Raw genomic sequence first — 17,939 nt, 5'->3', positions numbered from 1 at the left:
GAGTAAAAAAACAATTTTTTATGCTTTTTCTCAGATTAGCATAAAAAAAGGTAAAAAAAAAATAAAACCCCACATATTTGGTATTGTCGCGTCCGTAACGATGCGTACAATAAGTTGCACATGCTTTTGATTGTGCACCGAAAAAACGCTAAAAAAAAAGCTAAAAAACTGAGGCAAAATGCTCATTTTTAGCATTTTGCCTCACTAAAAACGCAATAAAAGTGATCAAAAAAGTCGTATGTACGCTAAAATGGTACCAATAAAATCTGCAGCTCGTCTCGCAAAAAATAAGCCCTCATAGAGCTCTGTACATCAAAAAATAAAAAAGTTACGTGACTTTGAATGCAGCAATTTAGAATAGAAAAAAGATTTCCAAAAAAAAGGGTTTTTATTGCAGAAAAGTGGGAAAACCTAAAAAAAATGTTAGAATTTTGGTATCGTTGCAACCGTACCGGTCTGCAGAAAAAATGGAAAGTCTCATTTATGCTGCATGATTAACGGTGTAAAAAATAAAATAAAAAAATCTATGGCAGAATTGATGCGTTTTCTCTCTCTGCTATCATTAAAAAAAAAAAAAAATTTACAATATAGTCTATGTACCCAAAATTGGCATCGATAAAAACTACAGTTCGCCACGCAAAAAACAAGCCCTCATACGGCCGCGTCCAGGGAAAAATAAAAAAGTTATGGCTTTTGAAAAATGGAGATGGAAAAATACCAAAAAAAATCACTTGGTCCTCAACGCCAAAATAGGCCATGTCATGAAGGGGTTAATGATTTATTGAAAAGAACACAATGAGCCAGTAGTGTCATCTTGGGAATGCCCCTTTAAATGCTAAGCCCAGGTATGAAAAACATGTAAGCAGAGGACTGCTTTCTTTAAATAAATGTCATACGGATTTTAAAATCCTATTATAGCAATCTACATTACATTTAACTTAACCCATACTTACAGTGGCATGTATCCCTTGTGTGCCACTTTTAAGAGTCGGGGGCTTTAGCTTGTGTTGGCCCATAGTAGATCTAACAAAATTCCACGTAGTACAGAATAATCTGCTTCGGTGACATGCAATAATTCCATCCCAGTCGTGTTGACGCGCAGTTTCTGCCAAATAATAAACGCATAAGTGCATACATAGAAATCCACGTGCATTGACAATATTTACATTAGTATATACAGCACTATAAAGTAGTTGCATGTTGCTAAAAAATGCCATCATTTCTCATTGTAGGGGTCTGAGGTCTGGGGAACGGTTCCTGAGATTGAAGAGGGATCCAGCACGGTTTTAAAGCTATGAACACCTTTGGAGGTCAGTTTTCTTTAACTTAACTGCACGTATTTTGAGCTGAAAATCATTTATTAAAGATTTTGCACAGTTTGGCTTCTGCAATGTCAACATACCACTGTATATAACAAGCTGCAGAAAGGAACTCCCTTCAGATCCGTTTCTGTCTGCTCTCCTAAATGTGCTTATCCAATTTATTGCCACAGTTTTTATTTGTTGTGGTCATAAACTAGCCAATACGAGCGTTCAGGAGAGTATAGACAAGGACTAAAAACCAAGATGTCACCCCATTGTAAACAGATAATTAGCCAAAAATACATTCCTTTAGGGACAAAATAAATTAATTCCCCTCAAAAGGTGCCCATAGTCTAAGTAAAAATAGCCATGCTGCAGTACCGTGTATAGCCAGCGAGGCTGCTGTACAAATCTACAAAGGAATGCAGCATTAAACAAGCACTGCAGCTCCATCATTCTCAGGATAATTCGGATCAGAATAAACACGCTTTATTTACTAGGTTAATCCTTACTTTTAAATAGGACCAATCCAAATGAAAAAGTAAGCTTATCTCAAACAAATCTAGTATTGTGTTACTGCAAGTGCTTGGAATTCAAATTTTCTGCCCTTTACGGAATCACTCTAGCTGTATATAAGCACTTCCCATATTCCCAATAGACTTGGCTGAGCATTGCCTTACCCAGTCAACTTTCGGTAATATCTCAGTAATTAGAAGTGCAATACTCCTTTAACCCCTTGGGAGGTTTTTGAAATGGTCTAGTCATTTAATTACAACTAATTTTCCCGTTGCGGTCCAAGAGCAATAACTTTTTCATTTTTCTATTGACACAGCCATATAAGGGCTTGTTTTTTGCGGGACAAGTTGTACTTTTTGATGGCATCATTTTTGGGTATATATAATGTATTGCATAACTTTTGTAAAAAAATTTATAGGAAGATTGGGGGAAAAAAAAAAATTCTGCCATTTGTTTTTTGGATTTCATTTTGACGGCCTTCAGTGTGCAGAATAATTTATGTGATGACGTTATTCTCTGAGTCAGCACAATTCTGGCGATACCAAGTTTATACAGTTTATGTCTTGCTATTTTTGTACATTTAAAACATTTTTTTTTTCTCAAAGGTTTGCTTTTGTGTCGCCACATTCCAAGAGCCGTATTAATTTTAATTTCCCATTGCCAGAGCTCTAGAAGGCCTTGTTTTTTGCGGGATGAACTCCAGTCCTCATTTATCTTTATTTTTGGAACATGTAAAATGTTGATCGATTTTTATTCCATTTTTTACAGTGGCAAGATTAACAAAATCTGTAATTCTGGCATGTTTTTTATCTTTATTTTTCACTGCATTCTCTGAGCAGTATAAATAATGTATTAAAGTAATTCCACAGGCCGGTACAATTATGCCAATACCAAATTGTAAGAGTTGCTTTTCTTTTTCACAACTTTTTTTACACTTAAAAAATAAATAAAACTTTAAATCACCCCCCTTTTGCCATATCTATAATTAAAAAATCTAAATCATAAAAGAAAAATACATATTTGGTATCACAGCGCCCGTAAAAGTTCGATCTATCAAAGTAATGCATTATTTTCCCCGCACGGGAAAAAAGAACGGCACAAACGCACTTTCAGTCACCCTGTCTTCCCAGAAAAAAATGCAATAAAAAGCGATCAAAAAGTGGTATGTATTCCAAATTAGTACTAACATAAAGTACAGGACATTCTGCAAAAAATGAGCGTCAACGGAAAAATAAAAAAAGTTATTGCGTGCAGAAAATGGCGGCAGAAAACAAATATAAAAAAATAAAAAGGTCTTGGAAAAAAATTACAAGTACTACAACAAAAAAAATAAACTATATAAGTTTGGTATCGTAGTAATCGCACTGACCCATAGAATAAAGTTATGTATTTTCTGTTGCAGTTTGTGCGCTGTAGAAACAAAACGCACTGAAAATTGGTGGAATGTCAATTTTTTTTTCATTTTACTCCACTTAAAATTTTGTAAAAGTTTTTCAGTACATTATATGGTACTTTAAATAGCACCATTGAAAAATACAACTCGTCCCGCAAAAAACAAGCCCTCATACAGCGACGTCAATGGATAAATAAAGGAGTTATGATTTTTTAAACGGAGGGAGTAAAAAAAGAAATGGTGAAAAAAAGGGGCCGTGTCATTAAGGGGTTAAATAATGTACTAACTTCCTTCTCTGGGTCATTACGACGCACGGATACCACGCGCAATTTTATTTTTAATTTTTTACAAAGTAAAGGTAGACAAGTGTTTGTTATTTTAATTTTTATACTTTTTTTATTTTTGTCCCTTTAGGGGACATCCACAGAGACCCATCAGGACCCGCTGACCACATTTCGGGTGTCCGATGGTGACAGCCCTTTACATACTGCAGTGACACAGACTGCAGCATGTAAAGGGTTAACACAGCAGAGAGCTAAGGGTTTTCACTTATCTCTGCTGTAAGAGCTGGTGCCTGGCTGTCCGCTCACAGCCAAGCACCAGCTCGCCCTGCCACAGAGACCATGGCTTGCTTCTGACAAGCTGATGGTCTCTATGGCAACCTGTAAACAAAGCCGTGGACTTTTGAATTTAGAAGCGGGAGATTGCCTGTAGATCGGTAATATCTTCCTGCTTCTGTTTTTCAAAGTCCTGCACTGTTCTCTGTGGGTTTGTGCAGGCAGAGCACACTGCCACAGCTAATGGCAGTGTGCTCTGCAACTCCCATAGTAAAACATTGCCCGGAAATCTTCCGGGCTATATCGCTATGGGCAGTGGAGCTCGTCCCGGAAAATTTCCGGATGTGCCACTCAAGGGGTTAAAAAGGAGGGGAAAAAAGTCTAAAAAAATGTAATGTTTAAAAGAATACATACCAGATGCAAATGATACAACAGGAGGCAGCCTCAGGGAAGTGCAGCGAAGTCCAACTTTTTTAGCTTTGGCTTTATTTTTTGACCCTATTAAAATAAGACATTGTATTCTAGCATTAGCAGCACAACCCAAAGAAAATTATTTTACCTTCTTAACGTTTGAAAGGGTTTGCCCAATCACAAGAATTAATGGTATGTCGCTAGCCTCTGACAGCAATGGTGACCATAGTAGCTTACAGTTTTCAATTAACTTACCATGGCCAAGACTTTTACTGTATCTGTCATGAACTGTGGAAAATGAGTGCATGGCTCCATCTCGTCCTGAAGAAAAAGAAAGAAAAAAAATATATATATAAGGTTCTACCTTTTTATAATTGATCCTCAATTTAAAGATTTAAGGGTTTTTTCTGGGACTTGAATATTGATGACTTATTTTTAGGATAGGTCATCAATATCAGAATGCAGGGTCCAACCCGGGTTTCCCGCTGATCAAGGGTTTAAGAAGGTTGTGCTGCAGCCTCTTCACCAAATACCAGGCACAGAACTATGTATTACATAATGACACTGCCTGGTATAGCCGCTGACATGAGTATCGGGGCATCTTCAAATAGCCAATCAGAGTGTTCCCAGGGAAACTAATATTGTTAGCCTCTATTGAGAATAGGTCATCAATAATTAAGCCCTGGGAAACACCTTTAAATAAAACCCTGTTGCTTAAGAAAATAATTATGGCTTTACCTGCACTAAGGATTTGTTTTCCATCCTGTCCAAGATGCCGAATGAAAGTGGGTGGAGCACTGTGCCCAACACGAAACCTAAGCAAACGACCTTGGCCTCCAGGGCCATCGAAGATCCATACCTGTTTAGTGGAAAGTTGTGTGAAGTTTATTACATTCAGCAACTACACAGAAGGTTCTCATATTAACCCTTAAACAGTCTTTATCAAAGACATTCATGGCATATACTAAAATATGTGCAGAAGTGTTTGATAGATGGAACTCCCCTATTTCCCTTTGGCGGGTTGGATTCTGCATGCGGGAGCTCACAGCGGAATCCAACCCTACCCGCGGTGGAGGACCCGGCTTACCTGTCCGGGTCGTCTTTTTTTTCTGTACTGGGGATGTGTGCGGAAGTGACGACCAGCGCACATGTGCAGTACAGTTTTGTTTTTTCAAACTCCTGCATTCCCGCAGAATCCGCGGCCTGTCTGCAATGTCAATTGCAGACAGGCTGTGGATCGGATGGCTTCCATTGACTTCAATGGAAGCCGTCTGTGCGGGAACTGCAGTAAAATGGATCATGCTGTGATTTTTTTTATCTGGGAACGAAAAGCGCAATTGGTTTCCACTCGTGGACACGAAGGTTTGTTTTACAATTAAATGCTATTCAGCCTTATTGCTGTAGAATCCAGAGCGGAAAGCAAATGTGAGTATTCAGCGGTTTCTGTAACTGTAGCGTTCAATAGAGTTGTACCTATGAGCAGCCAGCTCTCTGCAGTTCTGTCTAGGTGTAACAAGCACATAGCACAATGCTGCTTTTTTATGCAGGTCTTTTGGCAAGACATACCACAACCATACGTTATCTGTAGGTCAAAAAATAGATGTGAAAAGTACTACAAACAGTCCTTTTCCCCCTCATTCACTTTGGGTGTGTTTTTGGGGTTCATGGCAGTTTTTTCAAAGCACAACATTTCTAGGTATCGCATTTTTCCATAGACCTCTATGGAAGAAAAATAAATAAATAAACTGCAATAACAGGCATGAAACGCCACAAAAAAAAAAAAAAGAAAGAAAAGAAAATAAACCTCTTGTGAAAAAAACAAAACAAAACGCATGTATCTCAGTGTTTACTTTACACAGCCACAAAAACACCGTCATACAAAAGTCTGTGTGAAGGAAATCTGAAAGGGAAATGTTTGTAACAGATTCAGAATGCATATTTGCTAAAGTGAGGCAGCAGCCATAAATTACCCGTAAGGCATTATCAGCACCATTGGTTATGAGAAGTGGTTCTCCATGAACAAATGTTAAGCCAGCAATAGCAGTTGAATGTGCCTTCCTCATTTGGCTCATCAACTTCTTTTCTTCTAGATCCCATAGCCCAATGTGACCAATGGGGCTTCCAGCTGCCATTATTGGATGTCCATCTAAAAAGCAGAAGCAAAGAAAGAACACTCAGATTAAAAACAATATATAGGATCTTCTGCAGATATACCCATGTTGGCTTCTACAACCCAAGGCATTATTTGTGGTGATCTGTAAGGCAGGAGCCAAGTAGCAAATATCTTATTAGCACTGATGAAGATAAAGCAGAAAATAGGTGAACTCACCTGTGCGGAAGGATATTGAAGTAATAGGACCCCAGTCTTGTTGAAAAGTCATTAATGTTTCATCAAATTTTAGGTTGTGTAAGACAATTTTACCATTCGTCAAACCAATAGCCACAACATCTAATGCCGGTGCCTGCAAATCAATAAGGGGGACACATTTCAAAACTAGGTTACATTTTTTTATATTTAACTATTTCATACAGTTGTGGAAGGAAACCAAGAAATCCTCTATTCACAGGATAGGGTATAACTTCATGATCAGCGGGATCCGACTGCTAGGAACCCCACCGATTCAAAAATGGTGTCTGGTCAGTCCAAGTGAATGAAGCGGCAGTTGACAGGCACAATGCTGCGCCACTTACTGCAGTGACAGCGTGGAGACTGCAGAAGCACTTGAACTCTGTAATCTTCGGAGCGGTCATTGTGGTGAATGTGAGAGGCATGTCTGCATGACCTCTGCTAAATATACTCGGGGACTGAACGGATCCTCGTTCTCAGGATCGGTAGGGGTTCCACTGGTAGGACTCCCACCGATCATAAAAATTATACCCTGTCCTGTGGATAACTATCACTTGGCACAACCCCTTTAACCTTCTTAAGGACCAGGGTGTTTTGTACCTAAAGGATCAGTCACTTTTTCTAGGGCTTTTACCCATGCGGTGGATTTACTGCCCTATTTTTTCACCAGTTAAAAAATTATGTTAGCTGTATGGTTTTTTTTTCTCCATTGGGCTATTTTTTTTTTTTAGATCTTCTTTCACTGCCACTCCCCCCCCCCCCCACACACACATTTTCCAGTTGTATTGGCTGTAAAAAGCTAAAAATAAATAAATAAAATAATGATTTTTACTCTTTATAGTTTATTTTTAAAATTTGTACACTCTATAAAAAAAAAGTACGGGTTCCTCATTTTATTTTGGATATTTTGATATATTTTTTTATAGTTTTGGATTGCAGGGCGCATATGGCAATAGAGCTGATCAGGGCATACAGTTTTATGTATATATTTTTATTTTATTTTAATTTTTTTTTTTTTTCATCATAGGTCATGTCATACAAGACCTCTGGGGTCATTCACTGTCTTTTTTTATTTCAGACTTTTCCACTGTAACTGACGCATGCACAGTAAAGGGGGAAAGGGACTTGTTATTTGTATAGCGCCAACTTATTCCGCAGAGCTTTCAGGTAATTTGAGCGCTATGTAGCTTGGGAAGGAGAAGGCAGAAACGGTTAAAAACAGCTTTCACTTTCTCCTTCAGGTCCTCTGCTATGTCTGACAGCCAAAGACTCAACCTGCTTCTGCTTGATTGCAGGCTTTATTCCTGAGCCATATTTTTTGCTATTGGCCGTGATTAAATCCCAGGACCAAGTACCGTAAATTTACTGCACTTGGTCCTTAGGGAGTTAAAGGGAATACATAGGCATTCAAGTATTGCAGCATGCAGGAAAGTGGATTGCTCAAACTATTATCAGACTGTGTACTGCTACTCCATGTCCTTTTTCAGAAACATATATGACTGACTATCCCCTGTTCAACAGTAACAATTGACAGACTTCCATGCTCTATAAATCTGTTTTGCTCTACACTTCACATATATGGCAAAAACAGCCTAGAAAAATGAAAGCAATGCCATTTACTATGTAGATGCATTGGGACTCACTGCCCTGATGCATCCCCGGCCCAGTGAATGATGACATTAAAAGTTTGCTCATGCACTCTGTTCTATATAAAAGGTCCAAAAGGTCTATAAAAAGGTTTACAGACCAACTGAATCGGTATACTGAAGGTGAGCAGATGTAATCCTGCTAGGAGCAATTAGCTGTTGGTCTCAGTGTATAAATAAAACGTTAGGGTCTGAAATTTATTGATTGTTCTCCTAGAGGTACACTTTAAATTACTAAATTAAAATGAGAATTAACTTCTCAGAAATCTGATTCTACACCTGTATGACATGTACCTCATGGCATCTGATATACTGTGCCTTACCATATTTCAGATTAACCCAGTTACAAATATAGTCAGCATATCCCAACATCTCATTCTTCAGCAACAGAAGAGACAAAAATCTGAAAGTATGCTTACCTGTTGAAGAACAGTCACTCCTGCTTGCCAACCAGAAAAGGTAAAAACCAGTTTGCTAAGAGAGAAAATGTATATATTAGAGCAACTTTAGATATCCCATCTTACGGCTCATTCACACAGACATATTTGCGTAGCGTATTACACACTTAATAGAGCCCATTGATTTCAATGAGTTTTTTCACGCGATGTGTGATCACGTGAAAAAAATATCTGGCAATGGGTTTGCGTAAAGACGCACGGCTTTCATTTCTTGGAGTATATTTACACATAGCGGAAATATCGCAGATTCTAAGATGCAGAAAATTCCAAGAACTTCAAGAATATACTGTGACAATGGCTTGGAGCTGAACGAGCCTTCAGATTTGTAAAGTGCCAAGTATCTGCATCACAAGTATAAAACAATGGCTTTCTGAATGGAATACTTACTTGGATTTTACATTCCACAGTTGAAGAGCGCCTTGTTCACTTCCAAAGAGAATTTTATTCAAGTATGTGCTCGGATGCATGATGGCAGAAACGGCAAAATTGCTTTTGTCAAAAGTGATCTGTAAATATTCCTCTGTGGGAAAAATTATTAGCGTTTTAATATTACACTTTAATATATTCGCATTGCCCTTTAGTTGGCCGATATTACAAGAACAAAGTAAAAACATTACATTTGGATTAGAATACAAATCAGGAGCTTTGCATGAAGCATTATAATCCATTCTATGGATTTATGGTAATGACAGATTGTTCTTTCTTACCTTCTGATCGAATATCCCAAATGATGACTGTACTATTGGTATCAACAGATATTACGTGGCCACCAAAATGAAGCACCAGATGAATTTCTGCATCATGACCTTTGTATGTACGGTATACCTAAATTAATTTTAAAAAAAACAAGAACACAAATTAAGTATGCGGTAATAGAAAACGTCCTGATCCTTATATACACTCTGTCAAAAAAAAAAAAAAAAAACACCTAGAAGAGGTTATCACACTGCTGCAAAACTGGGCATGCAAATTTACAGTGGGCAGTCGCAAAATGGTTAAAGAAGCTATAAGCCACAAGTGTAAAATTATGTAGAAACCTTAATTGTTTTTAATTAATAAGTTTTGCCAGTTGCTTGTGAGATTGGAATTTGGAACCATTATAACGTGGTAAGCCAGTGAACATCTCAATCTTACAGGTCTAGGGCCAACAATGGATGCCGACGTCCAGAAAACTCTAAATGAAGTGCCAAAGAAGGACATCATTTACATTATGGGTGACTTCTTAAAGCCATAAAAGGCCATATGCGAGGCCTATTCCTCACAGGAGCCAAAAAACCTTTCAAGGCACGCAATGGTACAATCAAAGGCAAAAATGGGAAAAACTGATTGACCAAAGTATCAAGGATAGGTGGAGGGAATGCACAGAACGATATGCCTGCAACCACATACCTAGACCAATGCATGAGGTGGAGCTTGTGGACTTGGTTATGTGGTTATGGCAATGAAACTAGTCAAAAATAAGGCACCACGCATAGATAACATACTGGTAGAGCTATTGCTGTGCCAGGCAGTATGGGCATCCACACAGTACCCACAGGACTGAAAGATCCGTCTTCATCCCTCTACCAAAGAAATGCGACTCCCAGAATTGTTCCAACTCCCAAACATAAGCCCTCATTCCGCATGCAAGCAAGAGTTGAAGCGGCACTCCCTAATGAGCAGACAGGATTCTGGCGAAGACGCAGCACCCATGACCATATTGCAAACCTGCAATGGACCATGGAAAAAGCTGAAAAATACCTACATGTGCTTAATCAACTACATCAAGGCCTTTGACTGCGTCGACCATGACAAGCAATGGCAGGTCCTACAAGAGCTGGGAATATAGGCACATCTAGTCAAGCTGATAAAAGCACTTTATATCAATCAAGAAGCCACTGTGAGAACAGTATGGGCACATACAATTGGTTTGAGATTGACAAAGGCATTCCGACGGGGCTGCATTCTCTCACCCTTCTTGTTTAACCTACATGCGGAAGTGATCATGCGGAAAATGGAGCTAGACGAATTGGAAACCGGGGTGAAAATAGGTGGCAGAAACATCAACAATCTCCGTTATGCAGATGACACAACTCTGCTTGCAGAAAAAAAGCAAGTGGGAAGCAGATGATATGGAAGATTATAACAAAGTGAAAAAAATGGGCCTCTACCTGAATTTAAAGACGGCTCAAACTATGACAACTGCAAAAAATGGCCTAATTCAAACCAAAAAAAAAAAAATAGACAATGAGGCCATAGAATGCATGCGAGACTTCATCTTCTTTGGTTTGAAAACGGACCAGGTTGGAGAATCTATGCTTCAGGATATCACTGTGGTGAAGCACAATGCCAAACATGGCCAAATTTGAAAAAGTAGGGATAACGGTATAGCAACTAAACACAAGATGGTGCAAACCACCGTATTCCCCATAGCCATGTATGGATATGAAAACCGGACTGCGAAAAAAGCTGATAGGACGATTGACGCGTTTGAGCTGTGGTGCTGGCGAAAGCTGCTGCGTATGCCCTGGACAGCAAGAGTAACAGAGAAGTCCTAGATTGTATAAGACCCGATATATCAATGGAGGGCAAGATGGCCGGACTCAGACTCATGGATTTTGGCCATGTAACGCGAGCAGAGTTGCTAGAAAAATCTATAATGCTTGGACAGATCAATGGCAAAAGAATACCTGGCCGCCAAAGAGCACGAAAGCTGATACTGGCATGGATATCACACAACTGAAAGAAGCTGTGCAAATCCAAAAAAAAAACATGGAGGGAGCTCGCCTTTAGGGTTGTGAACAACTAATCACCCCCACCCCCATGACTATAACTATGTACATTTAGAGCATTTGCATACCAGACTTGATCAGGGTGCGCAAGACTTGTTACTGCTGATGCAACAGGTATGTGTGGGATTGATATGGAAACAAATTGCTGAAATGATGATAGAATAAGCCCACACTGGATGTTTAAAAATGTCATTTGATCGGATGGGATATTTCTTGAATCATCTTGGTCACAAAAAAGAAAAAAAAAAAAAGGAAACAGACCTGTAACTAACTTTTTCAATTATGCCCTACTGCAGCAACTGCATTAAATGCAAAAATAGTGATCATCCCTAGGGTCATGAAACAGTGCCCATAATGTTGGCAGTGATACTGCTTTGCTATAAAGAATCTCTTTGCACAGGTGCATGAACGGTAACATCACTCCCTGAGGGTACATTCACACGTGGTGGATTTTGACACAGAACTCACCTTTCCAATTGAAAGGGAAAGTCTGCTGCAGATCTACGTCAAAATCCACATTAATGGTGTAGATTTTCCACTGGGGAAGATCCACACTAAATCGGCTACATGTGAGCGCACCCTAATGGAACTACCACACTAATCTTCAACAGTTAGTTTCCTATTTTTTCACAGTTAATAAATATGGCTGAATTATTCTGTGCATTAGCTATATTTGATGCCAAAGAGGGGAAGACTTATTACTCTTCCAACCTATGGTTCCGTCTGGATGCAGTGTTAGCGATCTAGATGGAACCCGTATACAGAGGCTGCAGTGTGAATGTAGCCTACTTCTATACATTGGTACTGCTATGGACAAATATACTCTGTTGAAAAAATTAATTAAAAAAAAAAACAAAAAGAACAAAACAAAACCCACAAGTAGTTGTTATTTTGCTGAAAACTCGGCATGCAGTCAAATCTCAGGACGATATTCAAATGATTAGAGTTGTGGTGTGATTAGATGAACAGTCTTGCCACCTGAGACCCTAAAAGTGGTTCCACCCCTTGGCTTATAAAAGGCTCTCAGAGGCTACTTGTGTGTAGTGACCCCTTTTTCCACTTGTGTAGAGCTTGTTGACCACTAGACGCCTCTACGACACAATGAGAGAGATTTTAATTTACCCAGTTAAAGGAGTTTAAGAAGGGGCACATTACTGGAATACGAGAAGCTGGATGGTTGTATCAACGAATTGTGACCAGACCATTAGGAGACATTGTGACCAGCGGATGTTTGACGGTGATACACCATCAGATGCAGTTTGCTCTGTAGGCGTCTTCTTAGGTCTCGTGCACACGGTGGAATTTCACCATGGATTTAGGCAGAGATTCCACACCCAAAATGAACGGCAAAATCCTCACCATTTTAGTATTCTAGTCAATGTTATGAAAATCTCTACAATAGTTCATATAGCACAGAATTTTCCACAAGCGGGTTTTGAAATCCCCATTGTTGAAAAAAATAAATAATTCAACATGTCAATTCCTGGTGCTGAAACTTGGTCCCATCAACCAAGGCTCAGCCTCAAAGTTCTGCCACAGATTAAACTCTCAGATCCACATTGGAAAACTCACATCCCCGTGTGAATAAGGACTCTGTACAAAGAAAGAGCTAACACAGCCCATAATATTACAAGCATGAGGCCTATTAGAGGTTCTGAAGCAGAGCACCCCTTTAACAGCAGACAAGAAGCATCACAGGTAAGAGAATACAAAAAAACCTAAAATACTGGGTGCTTTATAAGTGGAAGGAAACATAAGCTTGTACAAACCTCTTTGTTCCTAGAAAATGCTTTGAGGACAGTTCCATAAGATGCAAACACCAGCGTGGGGCTCGCAGCAAGACAAGTAATATCTTCTGGAAGTGCATTGCCTGGAAGCAAGAGACGAGATTACATTATTATTGACATGTGTAAGAGTCTATAGTATTAGAGGATCCTAATGGGCCATTTACCTGGGACGATTATGGCTCAAAATTCATTCAAACCAACACGTTTGTGCGATAATCGTGCAGTGTAAATGCAAAAAAAAGTAAAAACAATCACTCACTATTCGTTCATAAGACCACCAGTATAAAAACTAATCGCTGGATCGCGGACTTCTTGTTTAGTGTAAATACTCCCCGCTTAGCACTTCAACATTGAAGTCTGTCAGTGTAAGCGCTCTGCATGAGCGGTGAGGTCCGCGTTCGTTGCTTAGCGGACTGTTTTCCCCTGTAAAAGGGCCACAAGCCGAGCTGGACAACTTCTCCTATACACAATACATCCCTTTTAGGCCTCAATATACCAGTATACTATGGATAAATTACACCATGGCTCTATCATGTAGCAAGTAACCCATGGTCTGGAGATTACCATATTTTTCAGACTGTAAGGCCTCCTTCCCACGAACGGATTTCCGCCACGTAATTGGCGGCAAAAATCCGCTGCATTGCCCGCAGCTATTAGGTTCTATTGAACCTAATAGCTCAGGGCACATGGTGCGGAATTCCACCGCGGAATTCCACACCGTGAAATCTCCCGTCCTCACCCACGGCATGCTCTATGTGCCGCGGGTGTACGCGCGGACGGCTTCCATTGCAGTCAATGGAAGCCATCCGTTCACGCTATCTCCCGCTGTAACACAGCGGAAGATAGCGTGAAAACGCTTTCCCGCCTACCGCATCATATGACGTGGTGGGCGTGTCATGTGACGCGGCAGCGGTGGGCGGGGAAGCGTCATGCGGGAGCGAAGACTCCGGATCCGCTGGTAAGTATGGGGTCTCTGAGGGGCGCCGTGACAGGCTTCGCCGCGGAATATTCCGCGGCGGAGCCCGTCACGCTCGTGTGCAGCCGGCCTTAGGCTGTTCTCACCCATGCGTTAGGAAAAACGCTGAGTTTTTACACGCAGCATTTTACAGAGTTCTCGGCCGTGTTCCACAACGTTTTTAACACAACCCTATTATTGTAATAGGTGATGAAGTGCGTTAAAACAACAAATTTAAAAAAGCCCGCTGAAACCCCCTAAAATGTAGCAGATCGCGTTCAGAAATGCTCAACTGAGAAGCCCCATTGAAATCAATGGAGATGTTTTAAAGCATTTTCAAACACCACGCTAAACGCTAAGATGTACCAAGGTTTAGACAACAGAGAATAAGATAAAATTAATTTCATACGAATTAAAAAACTTTCCTGATGGGTTAAATATGTGGAGGGTTCAGTTTCAAGTGGACAACCTCAATTGCCCCTGTAGTAATCATGCCCCCAGTAGTAACAGTGGCCCTGAAATGGTAATAGTGGCCCCAATAGTCTCAGCAGTAATATTGATCGTCAGCTGTCCCAGTAGTAATGGTGGCCACCAGTACCTCCAGTGTGGCAGTAACCGCACCAGAAGATACCTTACCTTCCCTCCGTAACTCCAGTTCGGATGCTTCCGAGTATCAGTCTCTGACCTCTGACACTTTTGTATACGCAGTGCAGATGAGGAGGTGTCAGAAGTCAGAGCCTGTGATACTTAGGGGCCCCCGGACCGGAGCTACAGAGGGAAGGTAATGTACTTCCCAGTGGGGTTGCTGGTCCTAATCTCACAGCACTTTTACACTGGAACTGATCATTATGGAAGCAGTCAGGGGGGGTCTGGTACTGGCCAGACCTTTTTGACATCGGACCAAAAGACGCAAACACTTTTTAGCAAGATTTTTTTCTTGCTAAAAAATGCGTCTTAGTGTCCAATAAATACGATAGTTTAGAGTCTCCGGTTTGCATTCATAAACCTTCAACACAATGGATTTCCCTTTATAGAGAAGGTTCGGTCTGCAAAAATTACAGCAATGAAATCTACATAGCATACTTCTAGCACAATTTATGTATACCCATCATTCAAGATGGAGATGTGCACGTCTACTAGGGCAGTTAATATACTTACCAATCGCTTTACTGATGAGATATCTACTCCGGGCCTTCGTGATCTCCACTGTGACTTGCCGAATCCTACAGCAGCCTGGAAGCCACTTTCTCTATTCATTCTTATGAGACTCACATTGCAGCTCTCATGAAAATGAACACAGAAAGAGACTTCTGGTCCACACATAAGATGATGTACAATTCGGCCAGTCAAAGGTCACATGGGACAACCGAGCGGAGACAGTATCTCATCAATAAAAGGGAAGTATATGAGCTGCTCTCATAGGCTCTTTGGGTCAACTACCCCGGGAAAACAGTATATTGTTTTTTAAACGCGAGATAAAACAAATCCATACATACAAATATGATCCGGTGAAATATTCATAACTTTTTAGAAAATTCAGAGTTGAATAAATACTTACTAACAGCGACTTGACCAAGTTTGCTAACCTAAACAAAAAAAAAATACAAACAGGGTTAACATTTTGAAGACAAGAGGTTTTGTGGTTTATAATGTAGCAATTAACCACTTCCCGACTCCGTCATCAGGCATGCGTTCGGGAGAAAAAAATTTAAATTTGTCTCTGACGCATGCGATGTGATGTGATGTGTGAGAGCAGCCCGGGCCCCATTGAAATCAATGGGCGATTATCATTATCTGCTGTCACTGCTGTAACAGCAGTGACAGAGGATTCCTTCATCCCCACTGCAGTCCCCTCATCACTGAACACTGTGACAGTGTTCACTGAGGAGTGGACATCCCACGGTGATGATTTTTGGGGAGGAGGGGGGCTTGAAATATAAGCCCTTCCCCGAAAATCATCCCAAACGTGTGTAAAAAAATATATATACTCACTTGTCCACCACTGTCGGTGTCCGGTGGGTCTTGCCGCGTGTCTCCCTGGCTCCCGCACTAAAGACCTTTCAGCCGGGTAAAAGCGCTGTCTTTGATTGGCTGAGCGCTCAGCCAATCACAGGCTGAGCGCTCAGCCAATCACAGGCTGCCCCTCAGTCAGTCATTCTTGAGTGACAGCTGAGCACTGCCTGTGATTGGTCACAGCGCTCAGCCAATCATAGGCAGCATTCGGTTCATTCATAGAATTCTACTTTTACACCAGATAGGGATGATTTTCAAGGAAGGGCTTACATTTCAAGCCCTCCCCCCCCCCCCCCCAAAAAAAATAAATAAATAATCACTCCTAAACTACACTAAATATTTTTAAAAACATTACACTGCCAAGCACAGAAAAAAAAACAAACAGAATTTAAACTGCTAATAAGTGACTTTTTTAAACCCATAACTAACTAAAAAAATGCGTCATTTAAGTGGTTAAAGGGGGTGTACAATATTAAGCCCCTTCCATCAGTCTGTTCCCCTTTGGATGCATCCTGTACACGTGTATATATAAAGTGTCATAGGAAATACAAAGGTTGTGTGTAAGTCTGATGTAAAAAAGAGGTAGGTAACATCTTTATTTTCAGGGAACAGACATCATGAAAGACAAGTGGTCAAGGAGCTGGACACGGTTGGGCTAGTCCTGCAGCCTTCCTCAACAGCAGCTTACACAAGACCCACATTCCCAGAGGTGAGACCCCCACTTTACAGACTTATCACCAATCCTGTGCATAGGTGATAAGTCAATTTTAGGAACACCCCTTTAACTTTAATGGGGTATGTGGGATTTCCGTCCTGCCCGCTGGCATTTTACAGGACAGAGCAGCGCAACATTCAGCGCTATTTCCTGAGATGTGGCACAGCTAGTTTCTCCCAGCATACCGGCGATTCTATAAAATTACCCGCTACTCAGCACCAGCTTTCCTTTATAATGTCCCATTAACCCCGCGTGTCACAGAAGACAGCGCATTCTAACAAAACATTTGGTGACAGTGTAAATTCCGCAGAACCTCTAGGTGCCCGGATGACAACAATAGGAATCGTACAGAAGATCTACAAGTACCAGCAATCCTCACCACTCACGTTATAAGTGAGGAAGCTCTTCCCCACCGCGGTGGACAGGTAATACTCCTTGTGCTTCTTGTGGTATCGCACTACATGAGGGAGGTGGTTGCTGTACACGCCCACGGACCGGTACCCAGTGAATAAAACGCTTCCTCGTGCTCCCTTCTCCGCCGCCATGTCTCTGCAGAGCAGCTAGCCGACAAACCACGTGCGAAGGAGCTGGAAGCTCCACAACACAGCGCCGTGCTACTACTTCCGGGTGACCGTGTGCCGCACTCTAACTCTTCCGCTTAGTAGTTCCTTGCGCTTGTGTTCCGCGCCGTGTTGGTTCCTAGCAGATGGTCTGCAAGGCCGCTGAGGACGAGCTGCTTCCTCTGTGGAGGCATGAGCACGGGTTATAGTCCGCATGCAGGCTATAGAGTAGTGTGCCATGTATGGTGGCCTGTAGTCTTTCTCTACCTCACATTATGAAGGGCACTATAGCTAGCAGAAATGGCGGGAAAATAGATTGTGACTAGTGAGAAAGTCATATAAATATCGTCTGTGTACCACATGGCTGGCCGTTTGCCATATTGTCAGGTTGCTTATTAACAACATTCTGCTGAAATGTATCATGCAAACTTGCGACTCCTACTCATTCACGGATATTTGCTGCAGAGTCCGCGGTCGGTGTCCACACTGCCAATCTGCAGCAAATACTG

The 17,939-nt window shown here is 40.9% G+C and overlaps 1 protein-coding gene across 1 annotated transcript in view; it reads right to left on the bottom strand.

Annotated features, from left to right (window-relative positions):
• The window catches only part of WDR36 (WD repeat domain 36), a 34,442-nt gene extending 16,977 nt beyond the window's left edge, over positions 1-17,465 (bottom strand). The window contains exons 1-12 of the mRNA XM_066603052.1: positions 17,257-17,465; positions 15,701-15,728; positions 13,170-13,270; positions 9,337-9,454; positions 9,017-9,149; positions 8,591-8,645; positions 6,508-6,640; positions 6,149-6,324; positions 4,917-5,037; positions 4,434-4,499; positions 4,182-4,265; positions 954-1,105 (exon numbers count right to left, since the gene is read on the bottom strand). Coding sequence (XP_066459149.1) covers positions 954-1,105; positions 4,182-4,265; positions 4,434-4,499; positions 4,917-5,037; positions 6,149-6,324; positions 6,508-6,640; positions 8,591-8,645; positions 9,017-9,149; positions 9,337-9,454; positions 13,170-13,270; positions 15,701-15,728; positions 17,257-17,415 — 1,326 coding nt within the window. The 5' untranslated portion in view covers positions 17,416-17,465. The remainder of the gene's footprint in view (positions 1-953; positions 1,106-4,181; positions 4,266-4,433; positions 4,500-4,916; positions 5,038-6,148; positions 6,325-6,507; positions 6,641-8,590; positions 8,646-9,016; positions 9,150-9,336; positions 9,455-13,169; positions 13,271-15,700; positions 15,729-17,256) is intronic.
• Positions 17,466-17,939: the final 474 nt, after the last annotated feature.

This window comes from Eleutherodactylus coqui, chromosome 5 (assembly GCF_035609145.1).
Source record: "Eleutherodactylus coqui strain aEleCoq1 chromosome 5, aEleCoq1.hap1, whole genome shotgun sequence".
NCBI lineage: Eukaryota > Metazoa > Chordata > Amphibia > Anura > Eleutherodactylidae > Eleutherodactylus > Eleutherodactylus coqui.
The sequence above is the reverse complement of the archived record's forward strand: the minus strand, read 5'-3'. Positions and strand labels throughout refer to the sequence as shown.